This window comes from Thamnophis elegans, chromosome 15, assembly GCF_009769535.1.
Source record: "Thamnophis elegans isolate rThaEle1 chromosome 15, rThaEle1.pri, whole genome shotgun sequence".
In the NCBI taxonomy this organism is placed as follows: Eukaryota; Metazoa; Chordata; class Lepidosauria; order Squamata; family Colubridae; genus Thamnophis; species Thamnophis elegans.
Genome location: NC_045555.1, coordinates 30549309 through 30562564, shown reverse-complemented (window position 1 = coordinate 30562564; position 13256 = coordinate 30549309). Strand labels below are relative to the sequence as shown.

General features: G+C 42.1%; 1 protein-coding gene across 1 annotated transcript in view; it reads right to left on the bottom strand.

Annotated features, from left to right (window-relative positions):
• Nucleotides 1-12272, bottom strand: part of SH2D4B (SH2 domain containing 4B) — a 118263-nt gene extending 105991 nt beyond the window's left edge. Inside the window, exon 1 of the mRNA XM_032232140.1 lies at nt 12089-12272. Coding sequence (XP_032088031.1) covers nt 12089-12272 — 184 coding nt within the window. The remainder of the gene's footprint in view (nt 1-12088) is intronic.
• Between the last annotated feature and the right edge of the window lie 984 nt (nt 12273-13256).

Below are 13256 nucleotides of genomic sequence, written 5' to 3'. Positions count from 1 at the left end.
CACCACAGAAGGAGATTGCAGTCAAGAAATTGCTCCTGGGGGGGAAAGCTATGGCAAATCTAGACATCATACTAAAAAAGCAGAGACATCACCCTGCCAACCAAAGTGCATATAATGAAGGCTATGGTTTTCCCAGTTGCAATGTATGGCTGTGAAAGTTGGACCATAAGTAAGGCTGAGGGCCAAAGAATTGAGACCTTTGAACTAAGGTGCTGGAGAAGACTCCTGCGAGTCCCTGGGACTGCAAGACAATCAAACCGGTCAGTCTTAGAGGAGATCAACCCTGACTGCCCTTTAGAAGGCCAGATCCTGAAGATGAAACTCAAATACTTTGGCCATCTAATGAGAAGGAAGGAGTCACTGGAGAAGAACCTAATGCTGGGAAAGATTGAGGAAGGGAATGACAGAGAATGAGGTGGCTGGATGGAGTCAGTAGGTAGGTGTGAGCTTAAATGGAGGATGGTAGAGGACAGGAAGGCTTGGATGAACATTGTCCATGGGGTTGCGATGGGTTGGACATGACTTCACAACTAACAACAACAACACTTCATAGTCTTTACAGCACCAGGAGTTTTACTGAATCAGTGTATTGCCCCCAACAATCTGGGTCCTCATTTTACCCCCCTTGGAAGGATGGAAGGCTGAGTCATCCTTGAGTTGTCAGAATCGAACTCTTGGCAGTGGCAGAGTCAACATGCAATTCTACATTCTCAACACTGTGATACCACAGTTCTTAGTAATGGTCCAGTCATTAATGTATATCACAAGTCTGCCCAAATCCAGCCAGACATCTGTAAATTTCTACATCGTTTACCAGTGTTGTAGGGTATCTGGCCACCTGTTCCACCTAAGACATGCAGGTAAGCATCCACCACATGTTTGATTGAAAAGAGGTCCCATTTTCTCCTCCCCAGCCTTCACTTCTCCCCCCTGCCACCTTAGACAGGACCATCAGGATCATTGTAGGTAGGTGTGGTTCTAGTCCAAACCCTACACTGGAAAAACAATGATAGGTTTTAGTTTTAAATCCGACAACAAAGGGAGAAATTAGGGTATAAGAAGCTTGCCAAAGTTACAGGAACTCCAGATCTACTCATACCAGCTAGCACTTAGGAACCAGACCAGAGGTGGGTTGCTCCCAGTTTGGCCCAGATCGGGCAAACCAGTAGTGGCGGCAGCAGGAGGCTCCGCCCACCCACCCAGATGCTTCTGCATGCATGCCCAGCGTCTCACACAAGCGTTGCGCACAAGCAAACCGGTAGTAAAAAAAATGGAAACCCACCACTGAACCAGACAAGTATATGAAGAAACAGAGAGATGGAAAAGGCCAATAAACTCAAAACCACGCAGCTGAACCAAACAGCAAGGATTTCTGCCATATCAATGTTATCCTTCAGGTTCCAATTCTCCCAGGCCTTATGGCCAGAGACTCTTAGTTACAGACCTAGTCACAAAATATGCTGGGGTTTACATTTAACTTCTTGCTTGATGTTCTCCAACTGCATTATTTAGTATTGTTGTTTTCAGCCAGAATCGTTTATGAATACCTGTAACAATTATCCAGTTAGATCTTTTGAAACTTTGGGAGTTTGAGTTCCTAGGTATTTTGAAAGAGATGGCTTTCAGCCAATTTGCGTTCTATTTCCCTTACTGAGAATCTAATTTCTGCATGTGAATACAGGCCAGTTTAGATGAATAGCTCACACATGTATAAATTATGACTCTCGCAGGTGAAGCACTTGTAAGTAGATTCTTGATTTGAATGAAATTATTCTTAAGAATACTTTCCCCCCCCCCCAAAAAAAAATATTGCATGTCATGTAATGGTATGCTGTGCATAATTAAGTATGGATTTCAGAATAAAGAAGCAGAGGATGTGAGCTGGGAGACCATTATACATTACCATGCCTTCTAAACACAGAAGCAGCACAGGGCAATAACTGCATGATCCAGTGGTGGGTTTCAATTTATTTTACTACCATTTTGCTTGTGTTCATGTATGCACACGATGCTTCTGTGCATGCGCAGAAGCATCCAGATGGGTGGGAGGAGCCTCCTGCTGCCGCCACTGCCGATTTGCCCAATTCGGAGCGAACCGGCAGAAATCCACCTCTGGTATCACCATATTAAAAACCTATTACTGAGATTTGAAGAACACAAAGGCTAGGTAAGCAAAGCAATACTAAGCTTACACACTTGGACCCACACCCATACAAAACTAAGGTTCTGTTGTCACAGAAAACGGGTTCTTCCCAGTATGCAATGCCCAATAAACCACACCTTGAGGTGGAGATTTGCAAAAGCTTTATTCTAAACCAGGGGTGTAAAAGCCCATGGACCAGATCTGGCCCATGGGGTGCTTAGATCTGGCCAGCAGGGCTGCCCTGGAAACAGTGAAGGACTGATCCACAGTGCCTCTGGCAATGAAAATGGAGCTCAGGAGGGCCACAGTTCTGTTTATACTGGCAGAGGGTTTCCGGAGGTTGTCCCAGCCAGAAATGGAGCTCAGGAGCACGTTTTCACTGGCAGAGTGCTTGGGCCATCACAGGCGCCCCCCAACATGAGTGACATCAAGCTGGCCATGCCCAACCTGACCACACACACACACACACACACACACACACACACACACATGAGGACAAACATAACCCTAATGCTCCCATCAATGAAATCAAGTTTGACACCCCTGTTCTAGGTAGAAGAAAGGACACCACAGGAGGTTCATTCCTATTAGGCCTTTGCAAAGGCCACTCCTTCAACAGTACAGTTTTACAGATAGTTCTCCTTAAATATCTCCTCTATGTCTCCTCTCAGGTCAGTCTGTAACCTTACAAAAGATTTGTTAATATTGTCTAGCAATCATCAGCATATTTGCCCTTAATTTCCAGTAACAAATAGCATAGCATGCCAACATCTTTCCTCAAACCATTGCGTGGTAATTTGTTCCCTACTCTTGCAACCATCAGGTTTCCTTTGCATGAAGTTACATGCAATTGAGCAAGCATGTTTTGATAATTTTACTAGCTAAGCTGCTTCCGTTACTTCTCATGCACTAGCAAATACCTGAAAATACTAGCTCTCTATAGAGATTGCAATTTCAGGGGAGGGGGCCTTTTGCCTTTCACCTTTTCCTTCAGCTCAAAACTTGCTTCCAGCATTTCAGCAATTCCAAGAAGGAAATGTTGTTCTGTCTTCCTTCTTCCATTCAGAAAAATCTGCTCATAATCCCCAATGTGTCTCTCCTTAAGTATTCAGTTCAAATAGAGAAGATTTTCTACTTGTCTCAGTCCTTCTCTATGGGTGATACGCTCAGCTTCTGATTTGGCAAGCACTCTCAGGGTAGATATTCTACCATGTTTCCCCAAAAATAAGACCCTGTCTTATATTTTTGCCACCAAAAAGGACACCAAGTCTTATTTTCAGGGGGGAGGCTTGTCGTCCCCTGACTCACCTCAATGTGTGCATGTCACCCCCAGCCTCTTTTTTTGCTATCAGAGGCCTTCAGGAACATCTTCATCCGGCAAGACCAGCAAGGCTTTCCTGAAGGCATCTGCAGCCAAAAACAGAGCTCCGCATTGATCGGGAGCTCTGTTATCGGCCTTCAGGAAAGCCTTGCCGCAGAAGAAATGGGCCAAGGTGTGCGAGACCTGGCTGCAACTGTCCAAGGTAAGAAGTGGGGCAGCTCCACCCCTTCATCCCCACCCTAGCTCCATTTTTATCCGTGCACCCTGGAGTCGGCAGGGTCTTATGTCAGGGTTCCAAGCAACACCCCCAACAAAAGAAGACTCCGAGGGTTGAGTTTCCTCAAAGTTCCATTTTATTAGAGATGTCATATTGGCACATCTGGGGAAACACACACCCCCAATCTATATATTGGGTACACCTGTAAAAATCAAGCTAGGACTTACTTTCTGAGTAAGGGAAACACAGTATTTAGCTCTGGCCAAGTGTATCACTCAGCAAAACAACTCTGTACAACTGCCACATGCTCATTGTTGGTTATTTTGTTTTTTTAAAGACTATTGGCCAACAAGTTCCTTCAGACTTTTCTCGGTATGCCAATCCTTTTAAATTATTTAATATGTTAACAAAATATGGAGCATGGAGACATTTTCTGACTGTTGGAAATAATCAGGCAAAGTATAGCTCTTGTCCACAGCTTTCAAAGCAGACCAGCAAGGATGCTGGAAGGTGTAATCCATAACCAGCTTGAGATGGTAGATTGAGAATTCAGACTTGAACAGAAGTCCTGGTAGAAACCTTATAGGTCAATTTCAATTTGTTCCCTATATGCCATCCATCTGGCAAACTCACAAGATGCATTTTTTTCTCCATGTACACATGGAGACTGTGTTGTTTCTCTGGGTAATGTAATATATGTGGGTATATGCAAAATTTTGTTTTTATTTGTTTTGTCATGTTTATGTAGTGTATATTGGAGGTGGTGACCCTTCGAGAGTTGTATGCAATGAAATTTCATTTTAATGTATGCTCATTAGTGTACATTCAAAATGACAATAAAGTTATTCTATCTATCTATCTATCTATCTATCTATCTATCTATCTATCTATCTATCCATCTACCTATCTATCTATCTATCTATTAATCTATCCTCATTCACACTCACTTTTTCAGACCTGCTCAATACATTCCAATGTATAGAGTTGCTGACTACAACAGTAGCTCAATACTCAACTGCTTTGCAATTCATTAAATGTGATACTCAACACATTTTGACACAAACATTTTGTTCCTCTATTCATCGTTTGTTTGGTACTCAATGCACAAACTGAAACCTGTCAGTGTCAGCTGTCTTGTAATTCACTACATTATTCCTTTGGGTGGGGATTTGTTTGGTACTCACCATTTTTGGTACTTATCAGAACCAATTAACACTGAGTAGCAAGGTAGCACTGTATTCATATATGGAGAATATTATAGTCTACCCACATTTATTAGAAATGCTGCATTTTCTCTGAGTACCTATAGCTTGTATTGGTTACCATTGCAACCTCCACTAAAAAATATTGTCCTAAGTCCTTGCATCCCATTTCAGTAGATAGTCATATAGAATTGATTTCCATACATATTTTGTGCTTTCTACCTACTAAGTGTGATGTGTATATCTTATAGAACCCCTGATCAATTATCACTGTGAGGTGCTACATAATTAAAGATCAAGAGGTCTTTGTCAGGAGCACCCACATAGCTTAGAATTTACGTCCTATTTTAATGTCCTTGGAAGTTGTTGAGGACCTGGGAATGTACTCTGCAACAGGTAAGAGGCACTTATCTCTTTTCTGTTGCAATTGTGAAAAAGGGAAGAAGGTAACTTGCTAGAATAACAATAAAGCAGTGGCAGCAGAGCCTGCGATCAAGGATCTTCGGTGCCATTTTTGTCGCCTCTCACATCTGAGAAATACACACATTTCTTTTTCCTGTGCTATTTCTAAGTATTTAGTGGTGGTGGTTATTCCAGTATAATGTGCACTTTTTCTGTAATTCTTTGATGAAACCACCTATATAGATTTTGTGTAGTCCTACAAGGCAGAGAGGTGGCATGGCATAGATGCAACACACTCAATGTAACCTGTTAGTTTTGCTAAATAAAATGGTCATTTAGAGCCTCTTCAGCCATTTGAAACTAGCATTTTTCTCCCAACAAAGTGCAATTTCAAAACATGCTGCCAGTCTCACACATACACAGTTATTAATGTAAAGAAAGATGCAAATTTTTATCCTGCCAAAACCCAGCCAGATGCTGCACAATTCTACAACATTATTTTCTAAAACCTGCAATTCTCTTAGCATCAGTAAAATCACTCTGATCATCCTGTTCAACCCTTCAAGATCAGATTTTAAAGTATACTTTAATTATTATATAATTGATGACAGCAGTTGATTAACAAAACTGCTCTGTTAACAAAAAATGGAAGTCACGGCTAATTACTGACATAATCAGAGTATTACTTGAATTCTATAATTTTGACACAAGCTAAATTGATGAGCAATTGAGTGATGTGGCCCAAAGCCAACAGTTCCATTTGATAATTTTTGAACAATTGTTTTGACTGATTATTTAATTTCAGACACATGTTAGACCATGTAGCTGGTATTTTCTATGGTAGAAGAATGTTCTCCATGATACAATGTTACTTTAGTGAGGTTGAGACTAATGCTATAGGACATCAGAGCCCAGGTAGGGTTCCTCTTGGTGCTAAAGTCAAAAGGAGAGGGAGAAGCTGAAAGTAATCCATGATGGTTGAGAAGTGCTTGTATGAATGAAGTCAACCAACCTAGGAAAGCAGCTTCCAAATTCAAAATCAAACTTGTGAATTGTTGCCAAGTCAACTGAAGAGGCATGTCTCAAAAATCTCATATAGATTGGCTTAGATAATGAGTCTCAGTTTGGGGCATGTGATGCAAGCAGGGGATAGGTGAAAAAGAGGAGAATTCAAGGAATCATATGGATGGAAATATGAAGGAAATTACTGTCATGTTCTTTGAAAAACAATCCTCTGGATTTGCCACTGGACACAAAATAGCACTTTTCCACTTTTATCTCTTACAGGAGACAATTCCTTATGTGATTAACCACACTTGGCCAAATAAAGCCTATTCTTCTCTCGTCTGCTCTGCTCTGCTCTGCTCTGCTCTGCTCTGCTCTGCTCTGCTCTGCTCTAGTCTAGTCTAGTCTAGTCTAGTCTAGTCTAGTCTAGTCTAGTCTAGTCTAGTCTAGTCTAGTCTGCATCCCATCCCATCCCATTCCATTCTGTTCTATTCTATTCTGCATTTCATTCCATTCCATTCCGTTCTATTCTATTCTGTATTCCATTCCATTCTGTTCTATTCTATTCTGCATCCCATCCCATTCCATTCTATTCTATTCTGCATTCCATTCCATTCTATTCATTTCTATTCTGCATTCCATTCCATTCTATTCTATTCTGAATTCCATTCCATTCCATTCTATTCTATTCTATTCTGCATCCCATTCCATTCCATCCCATCCCATTCTATTCTATTCTGCATTCCATTCCATTCCTTTCCATTCTATTCTATTCTGCATCCCATTCCATTCCATCCCATCCCATTCTATTCTATTCTGCATTCCATTCCATTCCTTTCCATTCTATTCTATTCTGCATTCCATTCCATTCCATTCCATTCCATTCCATTCTATTCTATTCTATTCTGAATTCCATTCCACTCCATTCTATTCTATTCTGCATCCCATCCCATTCCATTCTATTCTATTCTGCATTCCATTCCATTCCGTTCTATTCTATTCTGCATTCCATGCCATTCTATTCTATTCTATTCTATTCTGCGTTCCATGCCATTCTATTCTATTCTATTCTGCATTCCATTCCAGTCTAGTCTATTCTGCATTCTATTCCATTCTATTCTATTCTCTTCTGCATTCCATTCTATTCTATTCCACTCCATTCTATTCTATTCTGTTCTGCATCCCATTCCATTCCATTCTATTCTACATCCCATCCCATCCCATTCCATTCTATTCTATTCTGCATTCCATTCCATTTCATAATGGAACCCAACTGGAGGTATCTAAATAACTAACTGGTTGCTACTTCAATCTATAAGGTGGAAGAAACATTGATACTGTAATTGTGATTTTTCTCTTAACCATTTAGAGGCTGCCTAAATGATGAGAAAAACATTCTGGCATATTTCCATCTCCCATGAAATGGGAATACAACGAAGTCTGAATCTATCTTCCACCCATGTTTGAATCAAAACACAGTGTCAGGGCATAGAGAATAAATAAATCAAAACACACACACACACACACACACACACACACAGAGAGAGAGAGAGAGAGAGAGAGAGAGAGAGAGAGAGAGAGAGAGAGAGACCACTCTAAGCACAAAGTAATCAGTGGTAAATGAGGCTGACCTTTCCTCTCTGTTCTGGTTTTGTCTCCCTGCAATTATTGAAGCAAGACCATCCTTCCTTGAAGACTATCATCAAACATTTTGTTCTAGGAGCTCTCTTGGCTGTAGTTTGGCCAAAAACTACTTAGGAAAAGACTTTTATAATAGTGGCTCTTTTCTTCCTGGATGGGCTTCTTGAAGATTTCCCCAATTATGTCCAGCACAAATATTTCAGTGCCAGTAAAAATCTTATTATCTCAGGCCTTTTGATCTTCTCATACAAGTAGTCCTGGAGTTACAACCACAATTGTAGTCCAGCATTTCTGTTGCTAAATGAAACAGTTGTTACGTGAATTTTGCCCAATTTTGAGACCTTTCTTGCCACAGTTGTTAACTGAATCACTCCAGTTATTAAATTAGTAAGATGATTGTTAAATGAATCTGGCTTCCTCGTTGATTTTGGTTGTCAGAAGATGTCAAAAGATAATCAAATGACTCGCAGATACTGCAATCATTATAAATATAAGTCAATTGCCAAGTGTCTGAATTTTGGTCACGTGACCATGGGGAGGCTGCAACGGTCATAAGTGTGAAAAACAGACAGAAATCACTTTCAGTACCATTGTAACTTTGAATGGTCACTAAATGAATTGTTGTAAGTTGTGCACTACCTGTAGCAGTGTTTTTTTTAAAGAGGTTTAATTCTCGGGTCTTCTTAAATAATGTGTGTGTTTTTAATGTGGTTATTCTCAGATGTTATTCTATTTCTAATCTACGGTTTTATTTGAATGTGCTTTTCTTTCATTTCTATGGATTGATCTGTGTTTTTATTTTACACTGCCCCTAGATGTACCAGCTACAGCCAGCCAGTAAATCTTAGAAAGAAATCACAGCATGCCACTTTACATGTCCACGGAGAAGCAAGTCAAATTTTATTTTGTGGAATTTACTTGTAATTATGTAGGTATTGTATTGGACTCATAAATATTACTCTCTACTGCAAGGAAAGTTTTCATCCATCTCCACTTCAGATGAAAGTTCTGCTAGTTTATATCTTTTGATTCACCTTTTGGAATGTGACCATTACATGTTGTCCATACCTGGATAAGCCTCTCTAAAGAATGAAGAATAACAGAGTTGGAAGGGACCTTGGAGGTCTTCTAGTCCAACCCCTTGCTCAAGCAAAAGACCCTGTAGCATTTCAGACAAATGGTGTCTAATCTTTTCTTAAAAACCTCCAGGGATGGAATGACCCAACTTCTGAAGGTGACCTGTTCCACTGTTAATTGTTCTCACTGTCAGGAAATTTCTCCTTAGTTTTAGGGCCCTTCTCTCCTTGATAGTCTTGTTCTATAGTCTTGTTCTAAACCTAACTCAGTCTTGGTAACCTCCAAGTGTGTGGACTTTACACACACATACACACACAAAGACCAGAATTCCTAGCAACGCTTCTGTTGGTTGGAGAATTCTGGAAAATGGGAAAAAATAAGTTTGATGGAAACTGATCAAGGACAGAAGCAATCTAGAACTAAAGAGAAATTTCCTCACAATGAGAACAATCAACCAGTGGAATGGCTTGCCTCCTGAATTTGTGGGTGCTCCATCACTGGAAGTTTTTAGAAGACAACCATTTATATGAAAAGGTATATAGGGTTTCCTGCCTGAGCAAGGGATTGGACTAGAAGACCTCTACGGTCCCTTTGTTATTCTCTTCAAATTCAAAATCTAAATCTTCTGGCTCAAAAGAGATTTGAAATTTGCAATCTCAGCCTCCACAATGAAGCGTCCACAGAAAAGATGAAGCCTCTGGATTTTCCAGAAGCTTGGTATTCTCCTTCTGGCTAGATTATAAAGCAGAACATTCTATTTATTTTCCTTTTCAGCCATTGACCGAAAGGACTTCGTTCTGGGAAGCTCTGCTCTACAGAGCTGCCTCATCTCTCTGTCTGATTTTCTCCAAAGTTTCTAGGAACTGTTTGTCGGTGATTGCAAAATGAAAAGCTCTGTCTTCTTATCTTATTGGCAGGAGAGAAAAAAGGAAGATTGCATTAATACTGCATTAAATATCCATTATAATGTGCCACGCCGAACTTCTAGCAGCTTAAACATAATGTGAGCTATTTAATAATTTTCATGTTCTGCCACATTGCTCAGGTCTGTCATGCAGCACAGATCGTATAACAAGGTTATTTGTTGGAGGTGTGAATTGTTCCTTTTAAAGTGCACCCTTTAAAAGGGAATAAAAAATTTCCCAGCGAAGTGAAAACACCATATCATTAAGCCCAAAGGAATGAGCCGAGATTAAGTAAGGATGCTGAAAAGAAAAAGGTACCCAACCTAAACAACCTCCATTTCCAAGCCCTGTAAAGCAGAAAATGTCTGAGGGGCCCTTGGTCCTCTCTGAGCTCAGTGCTTTTCTTGCAGACATTTCATTACCCAAATAGGCAACATCATCAGTGCCAAAAAGGAGTGGAGTTTCCTCTTACTTTGTATTCCAAGGCAACGGCACCAGTGCCAGGGATCAGTTCCATGGAGGGAGGTTTTTCTACAGACTTGAGGATGTGTGATTTCATGCGCTGCCTTGATCCTGCACATGCACAGATGGGGCTTCACTCCTTTGCAAAACTTGGTTCTGGGTGAGCCACGGACTTCTTCCAGTCCATGGCCAGGAGGTTGGGGATCAGAGGTGGATTCCTACCGATTTGGACTGATTCGGCCAAACTGGTAGTGAAAATTGGGGCTGGCTCTCCAAAGGCTGGCCACATCCCCGAACCAGTCCCCTAGTTGCTGTTCACTCGCCCAGCCGCATCTGTCAGATGGCAAGCTGACTGAAGCTGGGAAGCTGCTGGCTGGCAAAGAAGCCTCTCAGTTGCCTCTTTGAGTGCCGGAGTATCGGAGGCTTCTTTTCCCCCCAGCCGCTGGCTGCAGGGTGCCAAAAAGTCCTCCAGCCAGTGAGAAGAAAACTGAGCATGTGCAAAGATGGCAGCAGCGACCAGAGATCTTTTTGGTGTCCTGCACCAGTGGCTGGGTGGAAAAGAAGCCTCTCAGCTTCCAAGTTCAGCAGAAGGCTCAGTCCCTTCACAGGGTCGCTTTTCTCCACGCCCAAGAAAGATCAAAAGGTGTGGAGCAGCAGCCTTTAAGGGTCAAAGCCAATGTAGCTGCCTACACACAGGTAAACATTCATGCTAGCCTACAGGCCCCCCTCCCCACCAGCCAGCCCCGAAGCCCTGCCGTTCTTCCGCCTCTGCTAGGAATAACACAGCAAGGTGATGGCTGGAGCCTTAGTGCAGGAGAGAAGCCGAGTCCTTTTGCATCCTGTTAAGACCCTCCTTAAGTGAGCAGCCACCTGCCCTGCGTGCGTCTTTGCTGTGCTTTGGCGCTCGCTTGAGGGGTGTCTCCCTGCACACGCACACCCTCCCAGCTGCACAAAACAGATAGATTGTGTGTGTGTGTGTGTTTGTGTGTGTGTGTAGAGGGGACATGGATCATTTGGCACTGAGGGAGAAGCAGCTGCAGCAGTGGGAAAGCGAGGCTTCTTTGCCAGCCTCCCAGCTGACAAAACAGAAATTTTCGCTGGTTCTGTGGGCATGGCTAGGTGGGGGGGGGCATATGACTGAGTGGGCATGGGCGTGAATGACATCAAGTTGGCCACTCCCACTCAGTCACATGCCCCCATCTAGCCACACCCACAGAACCAGTAGTAAAAAAAATTTGAAACCCACCCCTGTTGGGGATCCCTCTTCTAGGGCCTTGCCTAAAAGTGAACAGAAGGACCAAAACACCTCCCCACCAGCGATTCAACACCAAGATGAGCAGAGATTATCTCCAAGATTAACATCAGACCAACAGTCAAGAAGAAAACAATATCCCAATCAAGGAACAAACTAACAGTAAACTGCCTAACCAAGCAACCTTTAAGATCACTCCCCGCAACACTGACATCGCAAGCTACTAGAATAACAAAGGCAGGGAATGAATGAATGAATGAATGAATAAATGAACTAACCAACCAACCATCTGTCAGTAAGTCAGCCAGTCAGTCAATAAGTCAATAAATCAGTAAATATCATTTTCCTCATTTGTACCCATTGAATTAATGGGCAATGCTAAGTAGAAGAATATGTAGACTGTACACAACTTTGCAGGATTGATCTATGGACAAGAGGGAAACAAAAATAGCCCATCTTACTCTGTTGAAATCTACTTGTCCTCTTCAGGCTAACGTCTCCTTCTTGGCATCCCTTCTCTCCTTCTTCCCATCGCCTGACTTGCTCTTCCCTCATCTTGTAAAAGAGGATGTGTTTCTGTTCTTCGTTCAGCTCCGCCAGAAGCTCCGGATCGATGTACAGGTCTCGCAAAATTTGCTGCAGCATGGCCAGGCTGAGCTACCAGACAGGTAGAGTCTTCAAAAAGCAAGGAGAAGGGAAGAAAGGAGGCTCAGCTCAAAGTCACTCAAGTTCCGTCCAAGCCTACCGGGTGAAAATCCGATTTTTTTTTCAGAACCAATGAGGGAAAAACAAAACAGAAGGAGGGATACTTCTGGTAAGTGTTGTGGGGTTCCTTCCTGTCCCCTGGCATTCCTTTAGGGATCCCCAAAACAACTCTTGAGGGTTTCACCCATCAACAGATATGGCATAAGAAGGATGGAGCCAAGGCTTATTGTATGTGCCCAAAAGGCAGACAAGAAACGAGAGATGTTTGCTCTTGTTAGTTGCCGGAGGAGAGTTCAGAATGTTTTTAAAATCAGAATATGGCACCTGGTTTCTGCTTGGTGTGTAGTACAGTACCCGGCATTGCACTGAGTATACATCCCTCTGCTGCTTTTTTCCCCCTTTTTTTTAATCAGTGATGTCATGGGTAAAAGTAACAGCTACACCAGTGATATCCATGTCATCTCCGAGAACTGATCTCCCCTTGGAATAGATGAACACCTGAATCCCTTCATCGCTGTAACCTATGCTACCACCTGCTCACTCCAGGATCATGTTTAGTTACTGTCAACAATACACAACACACAAACAAAAACACCAGCACAGTGATTCAGCATCCGCTAATGAAAAATGATTTCTCATCTTGCAGGGATGGAGAGAAAGATGGAGGGAGGCTGCCTTTCCAGATTCATAGGGCAGGTAATTAATATTAATTTAGCCTTTGGCAGCTGAAGTGCACTAAGTCTTTTCACCCATCAGTGTATTTTCCATTGCAGGGAAAGAGAAGGAAACAAGATTGCTTTTTAAGCCAACAGTGACCTTTGGCTGCTTACTGGCATTTTCTTATTCTTAATGAAATAATATTGATGGCTCTTTAGGATCTCTGTTAAAATAACTCAGATGCCACTTTTTATTGCCTGCAATGAT